At 46.8% G+C, this 18,450-nt stretch overlaps 1 protein-coding gene across 8 annotated transcripts in view; it reads left to right on the forward strand.

Annotated features, from left to right (window-relative positions):
* The window catches only part of CACNA1D (calcium voltage-gated channel subunit alpha1 D), a 340,557-nt gene that overhangs the window by 307,841 nt on the left and 14,266 nt on the right, over positions 1–18,450 (forward strand). For all 8 annotated transcript variants that reach the window (XM_087431185.1, XM_087431184.1, XM_087431186.1 and 5 more), the window contains 3 exons: positions 44–146; positions 1,548–1,649; positions 6,323–6,453. In XM_087431185.1, coding sequence (XP_087287311.1) covers positions 44–146; positions 1,548–1,649; positions 6,323–6,453 — 336 coding nt within the window. The remainder of the gene's footprint in view (positions 1–43; positions 147–1,547; positions 1,650–6,322; positions 6,454–18,450) is intronic.

Below are 18,450 nucleotides of genomic sequence, written 5' to 3' on the forward strand. Positions count from 1 at the left end.
AGTCATTCGCATCCTATTAAGAAACTTTTCTTTCTGTTTACAGAGACTCGTTGCCATGAACATGCCTCTCAACAGTGATGGGACAGTCATGTTTAATGCAACCCTCTTTGCTTTGGTTCGAACGGCTCTTAAAATCAAGACTGAAGGTGAGCGTTCCCTGGAAGCAGCACAGGTGGTAGAAGAGGGAGGCGATGCCATCCCCACCTTGCATCCTCCCATCTGGGCCTTTTCTTGTCAAGGCGAGGCCGTGGGGGAGGAGATGATGAGTGTAATGAGAACGAGGGCCAGCTGGCTGTCCCTGCCTCCCTCATTCCTTCTTTCCTTCCTTAATGCTTCCCTTTGTCCCAGAAAGTTTTGAGGTGACTCATGCCACTGCTGACTGCAGAGCAGGAGGAACAGGTGGGAGATCAGGGCAGAGGCAGAACCATCACAGATGAGGTCATCCAGCTGTTCCTTACTGATGGCGTGACCTGCGGTGAGGGATTTTGCTGTTCTGAGCAGTAGTTTTTTCCTCTATTAAGAGGAAATAAATACACCTACGTCAGGGGAAGTCCTGAGGATGAGAGGAGGTGATGTCTGCGGGAGCCCATCTGTAGTGCTAGCACGTCATCGGCACTTGGGAAATACTATTAGCACCAGCATCTTCCCAGCTGAGAGCAAACCAGAGTGGTCTTCATGGCCACGCTCAGCCCTGGTAGGACAAGCCCTGGAGCGTGGCCATTGGAGTTGGCTCAGTGGCGACTGTAGAGGTGGGATGGAAAGCAGACTGCAGTGGGTCGAGGAGTGACCAAGAGGTGAGGAAGTGGAGACTGTGAGGGAGCCAACTCTTTGACGCACTTGGTGGAGGAGAGGGAAGAGGGGCCAGCAAGGGACATGTGAGGAGTCGATGGACAGCTGTTTTCTTGCAGCCCCAGAGTTCAGGGTGAATCTATCCAGCAAAGCCAGCCTCTTCAAGCTAACATGTACTCTGTGCAATGTGTTCATCTCTCCCTGGCCCCTGGCCAGCAGCAATGAGGGATGCAGAAGGCAGGATGGTTTTATATACTGACATGTTAGTTGAGGAGACAAACATTAGCTCATATAATAAAAGACCAAGATTATGTGGTACTGACGGGTACATGCAAGTAGAAATTGAAAAAGTCTTATTTGGGTGAAATTTAGTCTGGATCATCAAGGATGGAGGCAGGATTTGGAACAGCCAGCGAAGGAGTTAAAAGGCATTCTAAGCTGGGAGCCGTGGGAAAGGAGTAGGTCTTGGCTGTGGGGGGGTAGGACAGGAGCAGATTGAGATGGGCCTTAAATTCCAGAATAAAACACGGTTGTCCCCACAGTAGAGTGACTGCCCATTGGAAGGCTTGATAACTATTTGCTGAATATAGGAAAGGTGCATGTCCCTAACAGGGGAGAGCCTGGGGGGAGGGGAAACCCATCCTGGGGCCATCTCTAATCCAGCTCAGGCTGGGAGGGAAGCAGCTGTAGTGAGAACAGTGAGGTTTTGCTGGGTGAAGAAGCAAGGCTTGTTTTCCCCTCTTGCTTTTCGAATTCAGGGAACCTGGAGCAAGCTAATGAAGAACTCCGAGCTGTGATAAAGAAAATCTGGAAGAAAACCAGCATGAAACTACTTGACCAAGTCGTCCCTCCAGCTGGTGGTCAGTGTCATCTATTTCTTAAGTAGTTCTTGGCCAACCCATTGGTTTCAGTGACAGCGTCTCCAGCAAGCCCGGAGTGTTTGCAGAATGTTGTCTGTATCAGCTAGAGCATTAAGGCCAACAGCTAAAGAAGGCCCTCCAGCCATAGCTGTAATTATTTGGGTGATCAGAAGACCATTCCAGACAAAGGAGAGGCTTCAGTGGGAAGGAAACCAAGATCCAGATGGCTGGAGCAGGGGTTTCCTTGTTGGTGGGGGAATTAATGTTAGAGGACTAGCTTGCTGCCTCAAAGTGAAAAGCCTGGATTTTTTTTGTCCAAAATGAAATATTTAAAATTAGTTTCCGTTTATCCTTCAACATAGTGTTGAAAACCTCTCACAAAAAATAGCTTTTAGAAAATGATATTTTTGAAATGTTCTTGCCAAGACTGAATTTACTACCATAATTACCAAAAATGTCCCCTTAATTAGAATTTCGAGAAGAGACAGAACTAACAGGCATGCTTATTTCCTTTTGTTATTTATCATAAAATAACTGACTAAACTTTTTTCAGATTTATATATATATAATACATATATATATAATATATATACTGTTTTTCCATTTTCATTTAAGTACACATGGACTTAGAGGTTGAGGTGGTTGTATTTGGACTGTTTTATTTTCACATTTTAAAGGTGCAGGATCCGTTCACTTAGTGCCCCCACACCAGCCTTCCAGCCATCCCCGGCCCTGGGCACATTATAAGCCTTTGGTGTTTTTTGTAACCAACCAAACTTCTAGAGTATCTCTGCCCCTGCAGCTTTCGAGATTGGTCTGGCTCAGGTCTGGAAGCCGACTCTGGAACCCCGGGGCAGGATGATAGCCACCGCCTCTCCCTCTGGAAAGGTGACAACCTCTGGCTCTTGGGGGCCAGAGAGAGCAGCATGCTGGCCAGCTCTGCTCCTCAGCGTGAAGCGAGAAGCAGTACGAGCTTTTGTCGCTGGAGGGAGCCACCCAGAGCTGACCTGGCCACCGGCTCAAAGCTGGGGAAGACGACCCACAAATAAATAATAAAGGGAAAGCAAAAAACAACCCAAAAACAAAAAACCCCCAGAAGAACAAAAAAACCAAAACTCCCACCTAGAGAAGCCTGGCTCTCCGCAGGGGAACTGATACTGCACGTTTAAAACAACTCTCTGGTCTTCGTTCTTTTCTTTTTAGCTGCGCACCCAGGTGCTCGCATGGCTTAGATCAATTGCTTTTGTAAATTGTTGTAACGATGTGCTTGAGCTTTTTCTGCAGCCTCCCTTCCTTTCAACTCTCAGTCTTTAAGAATATTCTGAAGCAATTCTGTTTTAGGGTGGTGGCATGGAATCAGAGTTATCTCTTGCCAACTATATTCCCCGACGATGTTTCTTGAAATACAGATGCATGCTTCAGAATAGCGGCCTGAGTAAACCTTCCTCCCATGGTCCGGAGCCCTGCGCCTCCCCGCTCCACCCCACGTCTCTCTTGAAATGCCCCCTTCGTTACAAACTAGTCTCTCTCGCACGTCAGTGCCCATCCTGGCGAGACTCGCTTGGACAGTGTCATTCGCATTACTGTGAAACTTCATTTCTTTTCATTGTACTAGAAAAAACGTCCAGAATTTGGCCCACCATCTGAGCTCTGTTCCTTTGAAAAACTGATCAACTTTTAGCTCTACCAGACTTCTAATAAAGGCTAAATATTCTCCTGCTTTCTTGGCCCAATAGGGCACTGGCTTTTCCGCTGTGTTTCTTAAAATGGATTGGGGTTTAGGATGACAAGCGTTAATCTGTTCCAAAATGGCACAAGAGGCACTGTGAAACCTGAGAAGGAGGAAAGGGGCCCTTAGTAGGAGAAAGAATGCTCCAGAAGTTCCGTGTCCTTGTTTCTGTGCCCAGGGTAGTGCTTATCCAGGCTGAATCTCAAATAAGTGCTATTGCCACTGAAGGAGTTCAAAAGACAGTGACTTCCAGGCTTCAGTGAACAGACCCTGATTGAGTTGCTGGGCAGGGTTACTCAAGTGTCTGTATTCACCATTTGTTTCTTTGTTTTTCCTCTTTTACCTTCTAGTAGACCAGTGGTTCTCAGCCTTGCCCACATCATGACACCCTTAGAAAACAGAAATATTTGTACAGCCCTCTGGGCCAGCAGATGGGCAGCTCCCCGAGGCTGAGGGGCTTGATGTGCCTCGTACTGTAACCTGGTCAGAGAGCAGCAGACTGAGCCGGGCCAGCTGCTCCCAGTGCCTGGACTGGCCGATGTCAGGTGCTTAGGGAGCCCCGGGTGACAGAACAGAGTATGTGCCCGTCTTAGGAGGCTTTGCTGGCACCAGTGTGATGTGAGGTGCCCCCCAGGTCATCATGAGCTTGATAATGAGGCGTGATACTCAGGAATGAGCCATGGGATACGAGTTGGGACCTTTCCTTCTGAGTCTCAGTGGTACAAGGGCTTTTGGCTGCGGGAACAGCCTGTCCGCACTCTCTGTCATGAGGGCTGAGCTGTCTCGTTTCCCATCTCTGAATCTCGCTCGTGTTCTCACCTCCACTCTCCAGTCTTCTCCTGCCATTTCATGGGTCTTCCGCCTCACTTTAGAAGTCCCTCTTCTCCCAGAGGCTCTCCTTGTCTTTGGGCCTTGGCTCCTTGACCTGGATCTTTGGCTCCTTTTCCCTGAAGAACACATAGAGCTGGCCTCATCTCTTTCTCTCCAGTCCTGAGCTCAAATGGCCTCATCTCGTTCCTTCCTTCTCTTCCTTCCTTTTCTATCCTGCTATAGCTTGGACTTTTCCTGTTCTTAAGAACTCTTCCTGGGCCCAGTCTCAGTCAGGCTCAGGGGGCTCACATCCCAACTCGACTGGCCTGGGGCAAGTCATTTAACCTCTCTCCACCTGTGGGAGGGGATGAGCAGGTCCACCATCTCAGAGCTGTTGTGAAGAGGCCATCAGACCCACATGGAGCTCCTCTGGCCGGGGCCTGGCACCTATAATGCCTAGTAGTAGGGTAGCTGGAACTGGTGTTCCACATGTACCCTGGGCAAATGGGGAGTGGCCCGAGAGCAGAGCAGGGTGAAATGCCAGGACCTGAGCAGTCTCCATTCACCCCTCACCTACGGACAGAGCATTGTTGGACAGTTTAGACTAGACTGAGACTAATGAGGGACCATGGTTTCACATGCTACGCAAAGCCATAGGTTCACTTTGGTGGCTCCTACACCACCCTAGGACTTGCCCAGCTTGGGTTTAGAAGGAATGTAACATACTTCTTGAGGCCGAGCACCCTAAGGCATCTTCTCTCGTAGGGGCTTCTGACAAGGAAGTTTGGAGAGGAGCCCAGTGGTGTCCAGATGGGGACACCTCCCAGTGGGCACTAAATGAACCCCACCCAGGGTGTGTTAGTGAATACAGTGGCTCCCAGTGTCCCTAACCTGTCATGCTCTACAGTCGCTTTCAGTGGATGCCACTGTGGGCAGATTGTATAAAGTAACAGTGACTCTGAGGGCTCACAGTCATCCAGCCCCTGCCTGGTGCTTAGGACCACGAAGCAGGGGGCTGAGTGCTTTATGCCTCTTCTCTGTACATCTCACAGCTCCTCTAAAAGGCACAGCCCTGTTTACACAGGAGAACACAAGCCCAGAAGGGTTGAACCCCTTGCCCCAGATCACATGTAACTCTTGCAAGGGCGACCTGGCCAAAAGTTTAGCTGTGCTAAAGCCTGAGGGTCAGCAGCCGTTCCTCCTCCCAGCCTCTGCAAGTCATGGCCAACAGCCCCCAGCCCCAGCACGGCCCCATGTGGGTGTGCTGCTAAAGGGGCCTTAAGCTTTCCTCCCAGGAGCCCTTGGCACACTGCAGATCTGGTGGCGAGCACCCCTGGGAGAGTAGGGCTTGTGGAGACCCCTGGGCCTCACTTCCACTGCCAAGGTGGTTTACCACAAGATGGCTAGAGCCCCTATTCTGCCTCATGCATCACTTTTAAAATGCCCAGCAGAGTTCCAGTTCCCCAGTGATACTGTTGGGGTTGCTTCTGAACAAAGCAGAAAGAAGTCAGCTCCACTTTGAGCTTAGTTGGAGCTGTCGCTTGCAGTGCCGAAAGCAAGCAGTTCTGAATTACAAACCAAGAAACAGTCCGTGGAGGCTACTGGCAGAGAACTAGGGGAGCACGTGAAAATCTGGGTTTGCAGTCACCTTTCTGAACCTTCCTCTTCTTCTGAGCTTGTCTGTCGCCTTTCTGAGGTCTCTATCTTTATCTCAAGGCATCGGGATTTGGATGGTTAATTGCCGTTCGTGTTCATGGTAATTGCGCATGCAAATCCCTATGCACAGGGGTGAAAATATGACCCGTGAAGCCTTTTTTGTTTTGTACTTTTTGTTTTAAGTAAATAACCAAGACAGCACTTCATAGTGTTACTAATACGCTGCTCTGTTAAACTCATGACAAATATATTATTTTCTGTAATTTTGAGTATCAGTTCACTTACTGACTCTAATTTTGAGCCTTAACTGCTTTGCAAAACCTCGCTTTTTGCTAGACCTAGTCTCCTATGTTGTAAGCCCAGAGCTCAGTGCCTCCTGCACCGTCCCACCCTCCCTGCCCCCAGCCAGCAGCCAGGGTTTAGGCTCTTGGTGCAAACGTGCTGATTTGGGAGAGCTCTGTCTGGTCTCTCCGTTTAGATGATGAGGTAACCGTGGGGAAGTTCTATGCCACTTTCCTGATACAGGACTACTTTAGGAAATTCAAGAAACGGAAAGAACAAGGACTGGTGGGAAAGTACCCTGCGAAGAACACCACCATTGCCCTACAGGTGAATTGTTGTTTTGTTTTTTTCTCTTTTCACTAACGATTTTGCAAGCTTATTTGAAACACTAGAGAGCTGACTATTCATGGTTGAGCAGTACCACAAGGATTTTGTTTAACTGAGATACTGCACACTCCCCAAAATGTGGACTAGCCATTTCTGGGCCATGAGGTAAGTGCCTCCCTCTCCTGGCTTTCTTTCTTGTGCCCCGCATTCCCTGCGGCCCCGGGGCTGGGCCCCTGGACAGCGGCAGAGGCACACCTGCCCTAGCACGCTGTCTCCTCCAGGCTTCTCCAAAGGCAGTGTCCTCCAAGCAGGCCCCCACCCTCCCCCAGCCCTGGGCTCGGGCCCTAGCTGCCCAGAAACAGCTTTCCATCTGAACGCAAGTGCTTTGTTTTGTTTCTGTTTGTTTCTTACCCCACTGCTTGTTGGTTTTCGGTCCATTTCAGTAACATCCATCACCTCCTAGTGTGTGTGTGTGCGTGTATGTGCAATGTGTCTGTCTCTCTGTGCGTTGTCTCCTGATGGCCTTGAGGCTTGCTGTGAAAATGCTGCTCTCTCACACCCAGGCCAGCCTCTGGTCCCTACCCCTACGCCAGCCCTGGCCCCACCCCAGGCTCCTAGAGTGTGGATGTGGCTTTCAGGAACCTCTGGTTCCAACTAGGGTCCATACATTTGAGGATAGAGAATCATAGGTAAGCCCAAAGCTCTGATGGGAAGGAAGCAGGTGGCGGGTGGGGAGGTGGTGTGGGCAAGGGAATCACAGTGGAGACCTGCAGGAAAAGGACCTAGGAAGTCTGTGAGTGCTGGTAATGGAGAAAGCAGGGTGAAGGGGGAACAAGAAAAAGATGGTAAGAACAGGACAAAGGAAACTACAGAGGTTGGCAAGCTGTCAGAAACAACTGTCCAAATTAATCAAAAGCCCTGGCAACTCTGCTACCTGGAATGCTTTAAGTCCTTCATGAACAAGATAGGGAATTTTGTCCTTTTTAATTTATTTACTCTAAAATTACTTTTATATCCCTGTTATCACCACGTGTCTTAAATTGGGCCTTGTAGGTATTGGTAAGGTTCAATGTGGAGTAGTCCTTCATTTTTTTTCTGGGAAAAATGCCCGACATTGTTTTGTGTTCAAAGTGATGGTAACTACCACAGGGAAGGCTTGTTTGTGGTCTCGCTGAGAGAGAGAATATGAACATGAATGACAATGAATGAATGGAGGAGTGTGGGGTGCGTATGCATATGGTGGGTTAGTAGATGACCTTGTGTGACAGTGACCTGCTGATTCATGGTGAAACCTCTGCTCTGCTCAGACAGCAGCAGGGCGGGGGGCAGGATGGTGTTGAATCTGACGGAAGACAATTTCTGATATTTCTTTGTCTGATCACATCTCCTTAAGGTAGCTCAGTGAATCACAGGCTCAGTCAAATAGCTAATTGCTGTCTCCAGTTGTGGAATTTGTGAGTAAAGCTCTTTCACCTCTGGCAGATCCAGTTGGTAAAAGTGACAGCCCTTCTCCTGATCACAGTTCACAAGATGCCTTAGAGAGACGAAGCAAACTGAAAAGACGTGTTTGCGGATTTGAATAGGTCGCTGGGCCCTACATTCTTGAGGACAGTATGGCCAAGATGGGTGCAAGGAAAGGGAGTGATTAATGTGTTTCTGAAGGCTCTTCCCTAAAGTAGCTCTGGGCCTGGATGATAGGCTGGCTGGATTTCAGAGTGCCGTGGTGCCTTCTACTTGTAGGGAACTGCTTGCTGTTCTCAGATTCTAGGTGGTGGGTCACTGGAACTTGATGACTTTTCTGGAGGGGCAAACATACTCTTTCATGGATGGCTATGTTGTAATTTACAGTAACCATGTTAGCTCTATGCTATGAGACCCTTGTGTTTTCTGTGGAAGACATGTATGATGACGACCCGGGTACAGAGTTATACCTTTTGTGAATCCCCAAGACTTCCCAATTAGATGGCTTCAGTGCTTGCTCTGGTGGCTGGGTATAGTGTTTTGATGTTTGAAACCTGAAAAACAACACATGGCTAGGTAATTAATTAGTAAGTAATTACCATATATCATGGATGGGCTTCACTCGGTTTTGAAGATTCAAATGATGCTAAAGCTACATTTATAAGTCACAGGTTAAAAGACTCTATTACATTGTGTTACAATAATGTTGAGAGTTTTTTCCTCCTAAACATTTTTAATTTTGTTGTTTATAGAAAGAGTTTTATTTCCTTGGTGAAATTCAAACATTTCCAGTTAGATGATAATATCAGCATATTTTCACATGGTTCCATTGGGAGTTGAGGCTATGTCTATAATTTATGTTGAGTACACAGCCTAGAAAATTGTGTTCATAATCTTGACAGATAAATTCTGAAAATGCATTTGAATCTGAAGCAAACATTAAAAATAGAAAATTTTTGTTTCCTTAAAGGATAATTCTCATTACATTTTTTGGTTTCCTCTGCTCTAGAAATGGCTGTAAATGAGATTTGTCACTCTACATTTAATTAGCATGAGGAGGCCCTTCCTTTCCGCATGATGAAATATTAACGTGACAATGTAGCAATTAGGGAAATGGGGTTGAATTGCAGCGGGAGAAATGTACCAACAGTGTCACGAGGACAAGTCCATGGATCCTCAGGGAAGCCCTGAAAGTGGACATGGCCTGTTGAGAAGTGGGATAAGTTGCTCCTCCTCATGCCACAGGTGCCACATGGCTGGCAGACCGATTGCTCATGGAAAGTGGAGTGTGGGCATCATGGTGTGAGCGCAGAAGTCAAGACATAGGCATGTGCGTGCTTGTGCTGCGTAGCGTGCAGTCTGTCTGAACAGGATCAGAACTGGTCCACATCCTCTGCCCTTCCCGTGGAATGGTTTTCAAGGGCACACAGATGCACTCTGGTTTTCAACCCTGTGGGCTCCATCTGGTCTCCCTCTGTTCAGACCAACTACAGTGTCCCCTTCTACATGAAGGGAAATGGCTTGAGGAGCTCCTAGATCCGTGAGTGGGTAGGAGCTCGGCACCTCGTGTCCTCTGGCCTATGTGGTCTGAATGAGTGTGCAGTTTCCATCTATCCATCCATCTTCTCATAAAAGCCAGCTTTCTCTCCAGCCCTCTACAGAGGGAATCGGAGAAGCTGCATCAGGCCTCTTTTTTTTTTTCCCTCACTCATCCCCTACATGCCATTTCACTTTAGTTTGACTCAGCATTTGCTCTTCATCATTGTTGCTGCATCCAAGTGACCTGCAAGGTTCCACGAGGAGCCAGTAAATAAAGGAACACAGCTCTGCAGCCACGAGCACTCTCAGTGCCCTTCACAGCAAAGAGTAATGCCCATCAGACCTTCCAGATGAGGATGTCCATGCAAGATACAGACATGAATTAGTCCAGTATCTCATGGAAAACAAACAAAAAAAAGATCCTAAAGTGGGAAAAGTTCTGTTCATTTCTTTTGCTTTCGACGTTCAAGGATTTCCTTTATGCAAAAGACACTCTGGTGGAATCTGAGGAGACTGTCCCCCATTCATCCCAAATAGGAGCCTTAATGACAGGAAGACTTTAGAAGGATAGTATTTTTTTTTTTTTTTTTTTTTTGTTTAACCAGTTTGGAATTTGAATTTAAGGAGGAGACCACTACTTCCAGCTTGTAAAGAATTAGGTTGTCAGGTTTTATAATGTTAAAGCCTGTGCCCCAGCCAACAGATGGTGATGTAGGTGGTCAAATGAAAAGGTGGGTGGTATACAAGAAGCAAATGGCACTTGGTCCCTAATGTGCCTTGATGTGGCCTTCTGAGGGAGGCTCAGTGCATAAAAACAGAGGAAAAATGGAATAATTTGTGGAATATCGGATACCTGTTATCTAGCCACCTTAGTCTAAAAAGTAGCAAGATTTTTTTCTTTTTTTAAAGCATGCCATCTAAAGACATAAAAAGGGCTTTTTTTTTTTTTCTCTTTTTTAATCTAAGAGGAGAACAGATGCTAACAGATGAGATTTCACTGGCTGATTCATTTGTTTCAGATGCTTGAACGGATGCTTTAGAATTTTCTGCCTGAGCTACAGCACCAAGCTCGTTAGTCGGAAGGCGTTTGTGGCTAAGGCCTTGAAAGGGAAAAGTCTCAAGTGGGCTTATTTCCACTGAAACAGCATTTCAGGAGAAATGCAGGAAAAAGCAAACCCAAGGCCCCAGGGAGACCCCTTCCAAGCAAAGCACTCCTCCGGAAGGTGGAAGCAGGGCCGTGGCTCACCTGCCGAGCCGTGGCCTCCCATCGCGGACGCTGCTCGTGGTGGCTCTTTTTCATGAAAGGGAACGTGCAAGTCTTAACAGTTTTTCCTTCCAACCAGAGACTCAGAGAAAGGGAAAGAGTGGGAAAGAGCAAAGGAGGGGGGCAGCCGCCCCGCAGAGAAACGAAATGAACACAACTTCCTGATACTGGCCAGTAAAACAAAACAAAATGAAAAGTTTAAAAAATAAAAAGATTAAGCAGACCTGCCTAAGGTGGGCAGCTGACTCCGTTCCCGAGTCCTACATCCCTAGGTTGCCCGAACTCCCAGAGACCGGCAGGCCCCTTGGCGCTGAGCTGACCGAGTTCCTTTTGTGTATGCCAGTCTGTCACAACCTCCTGACCATCCGGCTCCTGCTCTCTGCAGTGACCCCATTCAGAATGCAGTGAGAAGTGGGCAGGACAGGAAGCTCAGATACACCCATTCAAACTAACACATACACCCGCATGCCAAAACCAATCCAGGCAACACCTCAGGTTCCATCTTAACGTGTCTACGGGAAATACCACCACACCCAAACCTCATCCAACATTGTCCGTCTTTAACTCGTGCTCAAAGCCAGTCTGGGGGTGCCTCTTTGGAAGCAGTGTGGTCTAGTTTCAAGGACACTGGGAGTCAGGGAACCGGGGTTCTAGTCCCAGCTCCAGCGTTCACTTGCTGCGTGACCTTGGGCAAGACACTTAACCTCTCTGTGCCTCAGTTTCCCCATCTGTAAAATGGGGGTAATAATGTCGACCTACCTCACAGGGCTGTTGTGAGGAATAGCTAAGTGATTGTAAAGCACTTTGAACGTATAATTGCTTATTATTAAGACTACAACAATAATAATATCATATGCCTGTTTACTACCAGAACTTTAAGAAATTCTTGTTTTTCTTTGATCTCTTTTCTGTTCTGTACTGTAGTTACCCATTGAGAAAGAGAATTCTCTCCTTTTTAAGATATCGTGGAAATGCGTAAAAATGTAAACAGGTAATTCTATAGGTTGTGTTTTCACATCTTACGAACAGTAGATTTTTGCACAAGTTGCTTCATGAGGGCATCCCATCTGAAAATCTCAGCTGATTCCAAACAGTGGTTAAGGAGTCAGTACATCTGACATTGAGCCCAGGATACCCAGAGGAGCCTATCTGAGTTTTAAAATCAATATTCAAAAGTAACCTTAGTGTCAGAACTTGAAGTTTCTGAAGTGTCTTGAGAAAGGAAGGGTTATAAGTTCTTTTTACCTGCCCTGGTCTATGCAGGCTGGAGGCTGCATGCATGTCTACATGCATGAGGGATTGTGGAGAACGAGGTGGGGAGAGCCTGCAGAATGTGGGGAAGCCCTGTTCCTGGCTGTGCTCATCCAAGACAAGGCAGATGGGGGAGCAGTGTCACCAGTGGGGAGAGGCGTGCTAGTGGAAGTCCTGCAGGCCCATCCTGTGCGTGACTGACAGGGTCCCTCCCAGCTTTGAGGGAGGGTGTTCCGGTGATGTCTTTTGTGACCTTTGCCTTTTGACCCCAGGGGTTCACAATACCAAGTGGTCTGACCTGCCTGGACTTAAGTGGACTCCCTGGCCTCACTATGGAAACAGACCTGGCCCCTGATTCTGCTCCCACATGTGCGGATTATCCTAAGTCTAGTTGCTCGTGGTGGGTTTAACAGATTCTCACCACAGTGGCCAGGGGGCCTGAGAGGAGGTTTGACTTCTTCACACAGCACCGTGAGTGGTGACGTGGGGCTGGCGTTGAAAGCCAGCCATCACGCTGCAGTGTGGCTGGACCCCATGTGAAGATCTGAGGCATGTCTGTACCTGCCAGTTAGCAATGTGGCCCCAGCACCTTGAGTCTCTTCACGCTCTGCCAACATCCCGGCCCCTCTCCAGACCCCTCTGTGATCCAGCAACTAAAGGGCTAATGCCTGGTGTAGCGGGGCCTCTCGGACCCTACTGTGGTCTGCAGGCCTACTTCTGCTCTGACTGGGTAGCGCCTGGGATGTACCAGTTATTAAGTATTTGGTCTGTCATCCCTGAAAAGAAAGCTGGTCAGCCCTGTGGGCACAGATGAGAGCTGGTCCACCATCAGACAGATGATCCCTCTTCGTCTCTGACCCACCGTGATGTCAAGTTTATTAAACACTGAAGGATGGTCTGCTCACCCACTGTGTCGCCCCTCTCTCAGAGAGCCAGTGTGACCAACTGTCTCCCAGATCTGTCTCCATATGCCAAAGCCTCAGCAGAACAGCCCCAGGCAATTTGCATGGCTGGTGTTTCCACATGCCTTTCTTCACAGTCCTTCCAAATAAGTAAAAACTGGAAAATAGTAACTTTCTAGATGGAACTTAGGGAATGCTTTAAACGAAACAAGAATCTTGCCCCACGTGGGCCTGGCTGTGTTGCTGAGTAACGGCACTGGTGGTCGTTGGTAGCCAAGGCTAGTTCATGAAAGACAGCCAGAAATGGTGGGGGGCTACTTCCGGCCTCGGCTCAAAAGGGAAACAAGTCTTCCCTGAGACTTGGTTTACAGTCAAACTGCAGACACCTCTGTCCTTTCTCCTAAAACCTTGGCAGAAGAGTATGGCTTTCAATGTAGAAAAGTTGTAAGACACGACTCAAGTCTGTTATCTCAGAATTGTCACAGACTCACTCAGCAAACTTGGTACCCAACTCCACAATCCATGGTGCTAAACTCTTAAGCTCCTGGATGGAAGACACGACGCAGGCCAGTATCCATTGGAGGAAAGCAGATGTAAGATTGGGCATCAGGCTCTTTCTAAGTAGCTTACACTATGGTGTGACCCAATTAAAAACTAAATTAATCCACAGGATTATTGGGTACTGGATTCTCTACTTTTTCTGAGAAGTGGGCGACCTTTCCCTTCTGAGAACAGTAATGATTATTTTCAAAGTCTTTGAGAAGGTAGAATTACTGGAAAGAAGTTAAGGCAAGTTATATTATGCAGTAGCAAAAGGTCTTTATCTTAGTGTGTTATTGAATAATACCCACCTAGTACCCTCATTAGCCCAAATGTGTCACGATTCAATTATCCATGGGAAGGAGCTTGCTAACACTTGCTAACTGTTTCGAGGTTGGGTAGGTACCTGTGTGAGTCTATTCTCCCTGGCACATCATAGACCTAGGAGAGGTGGCTGTTTGGGGTAATGGGAGGGGACATGTCATGCCTAAGGCACAGTGAAGGCAATCTGTTCAGAAGTGCCACAGGCTAGCCCAGAGAAGCCACAGGAAGGACATTTCTTCCAAAAGTGGAGAAAGGTCAGCGGAGTCACAGGAATCCTGGATGGGGTGAAAGAGTCAGGTGCCTGAGGAAAAGATGGTATTGCCTGTCTGAGGACAGGTTATCAGCAGTTCTCAAACTCTTTGGTCTCAGGACCCTTTTGTGCTCTTAAAAATTATTAAGGATGCTTTTATTTCAATATTTACTGCATTATAAATCAAAACAAATTTTTAAAACTCAGAATATGCAAGCACAAAAATGCCAGAGAGATGACATCATCACGGGGCGTGTAGCCTTTGAAAAACCCCACTGTGCTTTCATGAGAGAACAAGAGTGTACAAGGCAAAGAACATCCTAGTAGTAGTATGCAAATCACGATGACCTCATGGATCCCTGAAGGTATCTTAGGGAGCCCCAAGGTCCCTGGGCCACACTTTGAAAACTGCTGCTCTAGAGGAAGAATCCCAAATACCCTCAAGGAAAAGGGTGCTGGAGCCTCTTTATGATCTCCCTGGTAAGAGCCTTCTGCATATAGCACTGCCCCTAACTTGAACCATCCCCAGTCCCCCACCTAGACATGGAGCTGCCTGTGCCCCCATGTGTCCAGCTAAGTTCAGACTGAGTGTTGTTCCCCACATGGCCACGTCTCACTGCCTGTGCCCATCTAGAGGAATGGTGGTCTGAAGCAGTGCGTGATAGTCAGTGTTTTTAAAGATCTCACCTCCTCAGAGTGGCATGGCTGAGACAAGGATGTGTGCCCAGCATAGGATCAGTTTTCGTGACATCTTGTGATCATTTGTTGTTTCCATGTTGACTTAGTGATAAAGAGCTCTGCTAAGTTAGTTGAAAGGTTAACCTTGATTGAGTGGCACCCACAGTCATTTAGGGGTCACGGTGATGAGTGAGTGCATGATTGAGAATTGATCCCAGCACTCTTTCCCGTAGACTCAACGACTTTATCTTGGTGGTGGTCCAAGTGGGGCCAGCACGGCATCATGAGAACTGCAGGCTTGGGGATCAAGAGTCCTAGCTGAGCCTTCACTAGTCGGGGCAGGTCACTTAACCAAATGGGAAAAATCTTGGCCTGCCCTCCCTCCCAGGATGTAGTGGGATGAAGTATGTGAGATCACATTGACAGGTACAAAGATGCCATCAGAATAGAAGTCGTGATTTGCGGCTTCTGCTGAGCCTAAGTTTTAAGTAATACTCTCTCTATTATCAGGAAACTGGCAAGAATTTCTCCAATTCTGGTCTTAAACTACAACCAAGAATCAAGGTGGAACGAAAGCAGCTAGCTCTATCAGATTGTTTGCAGGGAAATGTCATAGATCACTTTAGGTAATTTTTTTTAAGTGTGCTTTATCTTTACAAGTGATGGTAACAAACTCAGTGTGTACAGTTGAGTGCGACGCCAAGGGTAACTTATAGGGTAACGTTACAGCTGACTTTTCAGGGAGGCTCGGAATCACTGTGGATGACTCATGGGGTGTTGTGCTCATGATTCTAAACCTTTATATATAACTCAAGGACTGCTCATAATGGACACAAAGGCCACACCATCACACTTTCCCTGGAGGATGACGACAACAAAAGAAGGGGTGTGCCCGTGTGTGATGTGTGCGTGCGGAGGAGGCAGGGGACAGCTTGTAGATGAGCAGGTTTATTCCATAAGAATTTAATCTCCAGTTCTTTCTTCTGATGGAGCTAGTCTAAAATTATCCCCCCGGACTGGGTAGGGGCTGAATCCTGCTAACGGGTTAACCAGAATTGTCTTTAACGAGATGGTCGTGCAGAGCCAGCCCTGGCTAGCGAAACCTGCCTGTGATGGAGAACAGGCTCTGCCAGACGCAGGCTCTTTGGCTGGAGTCTGAAAGGCTGGCACTCACATTCGAAGATGAATGGCCTGGCTTGGTCCCGACTGGAGACTCACATCTCTTATCTGCACTGTTACAGTGTATGTTCAGGAGGGGTTTCCGGGCTTTTGTACGTGCTTGCCGTGGTGCCGAGAGCTGGCAGGTGACTGGTGTGTCTGATGGAGCTAGCTTAGGGGGAGAGGCAGCAAAAGCATTTCAAATGCACCCAGGTAGGAAAAACATAACCCTAAAGGTGGGCAAGAGAAAGGAAGGTAAATGAATGTTCATATTTGATGTTAAAATATCATACTTTTATGCTATTGCTTCAGAAATATTTAGAGAGATTTTACAGTTTGGAGTTTTTTTGGGTGACTTAATCATTCAATAGAGTAAATATCTATAAAATTCCAATTAAATGGTGTCTAAAATTTCAAGCAGCAGTCTACAGGCAAAGCGCCAACATTTCTTTTTTTAAAAAATATTTATGATAACATCTAGCATTTAAAAATCAACCAGAAACTAGGCTTGATTCTGTTTAATATTTTATATAATTGGACATCTTAAATCAATAATGTTTATCTTTTATAGCAATTTTGTGTTTATTCAAAACCATAATTCTACTGTGATGTTAGCGGAATGACTTTATATGGCTTTAATTGTATTGGTTTAAGTGCTAATGACCACATTTCAAATTAAAATAGTATTTTGCTGATAGAGGTAGACACAGATATGAAATACAAAAGAATAGATAATTTTACTGATTGTAAAGTGTTTATTTCAAGAAAAAAATGTTCTTTTTTAGGAATGTGAGGGAAAAAAGTAACTTTTTCAAGGGTTTAAGACAGTTTTCTGCATTTTTGGGGATTGGAACTTGTGCCTATGGAATTTTTGGAGCAGCCTAAGCTACCTGTTAGCTTGATATGTGTGCTAGAAAAATTTCATTATCATGTTTTGTGATATGTAATAAATTCAGGGTGCTGTGCTTAATCTTTGTTTCAGTTCAAGTTTGGGAACATCTCCTTCCCTCATTCCCAACCCAGGCAGACACCCCTACCCCATGCAGCCCCCCACCCCACCCTGCCCTTCCCCTGATCCCACGAGAAAGAGTCAAGTCAGTCCCTGACTCCTAGAAGGTGTGTTTCTTCCTACGTGGAGCAAGCAAAATATAATCATGATTTCTAAACCTCTGCTTTCGTGTCTGGGGAGAGTGATGCTTTCTCTCCTCCTCTGATGTCTCTTTAATAAATATGTTGTCATTGTTTGTCTTTGGAAGTGGCCTCTTGGGTCACCTCTCAACCTTCTCCATGATTTATGTTGCAAACAAAATCTCTGTCCTGTGTCTGTTCACTGTACTTTTCTAATCTTGTGTATCATTGAAGATGTGCTGGAGACAGTTTTTGTTTTTATTATGCAATTCTGTTATATGTATATTTCAGTGAAATGTCAACCCGTCAACAGAGGATGATGTTAAAAATTATCCAAATAAATAGTTTTCTATTTCTTTTAATCAGACCTAGTTCAATCAGTTGAATGACAATGAATAGGATTATCTGTTGTTATTCGAACTCAGCAGTGTGTTCCTGGCCCATGCTGTCTGTAACATGGATTAACGTACATAATTTACCTGGAGGTGTTGACTTAGTGCATGGTTATCTGTGTTTATTTTGTGGAGATGGCAGCAGGTGTCTCAAACCTGGTCTCCTGTTTGGGAGCCTCAGATATGTAACAGCCCTTTCTTCCCAGTGATCCAAAGTCGGACGATGAAACCCTGGCTGGGCTTATCTTCCCTTGATAACGGTGCCCTAAAAAATGTGGAAGGAAGGAATTGCAGGCTGTTTCATGTTGCCAGGCTCCACCTCTCTGCACATACCTGCAGCTTGGCTATGTAAGAGGTTTCACCCACTTGACATTAGAGTTTCCTTCTTGATGTTTCCATTAGAATGGCAAGTTGGGGGCCGGCCCTGTGGCTTAGCGGTTAAGTGCGTGCGCTCTGCTACTGGTGGCCTGGGTTCAGATCCTGGGTGTGCACCAACGCACCGCTTCTCCGGCCATGCTGAGGCCGCGTCCCACATACAGCAACTAGAAGGATGTACAACTATGACATACAACTATCTACTGGGGCTTTGGGGAGAAAAAAGGAGGAGGATTGGCAATAGATGTTAGCTCAGAGCTGGTCTTCCTCAGCAAAAAGAGGAGGATTAGCACGGATATTAGCTCAGGGCTGATCTTCCTCACAGAAAAAAAAAAAAAAAAAAAGAATGGCAAGTTGGGTCTGCCTCCAAGCCAGATGGTTCCCCAGGCTCAGATGTGTTGGACTTGGGGATCCTGAGAGAGGAAAAACGTGTGTCTGCACGTACGTGTGTGTGTACATATGTATGCGTGCACTGACCACACCATGAACTGTTCTGGGTTTGGCTCTGGGACCTGTGTCTTTCCCCTGCAAGACCACAGCATTCCTAGCCAGGAAACTTAAAACTTGACTCCATGCAGCTCTTTCACCTCTGTAATTCATGAAATGGAAAGACCTGCTGCTCCTCTATTCAAAGAATGGTTCAGACCAGACCCAGCCTGGTGTGCCATTTTTTTGTGTGTGTGTGAGGAGACCAGCCCTGTGCTAACATCTGCCAATCCTCCTCTTTTTTCTGCT

Source organism: Ceratotherium simum, chromosome 5, assembly GCF_057802395.1.
Source record: "Ceratotherium simum simum isolate JZ-2026a chromosome 5, ASM5780239v1, whole genome shotgun sequence".
NCBI classification, from domain to species: Eukaryota; Metazoa; Chordata; class Mammalia; order Perissodactyla; family Rhinocerotidae; genus Ceratotherium; species Ceratotherium simum.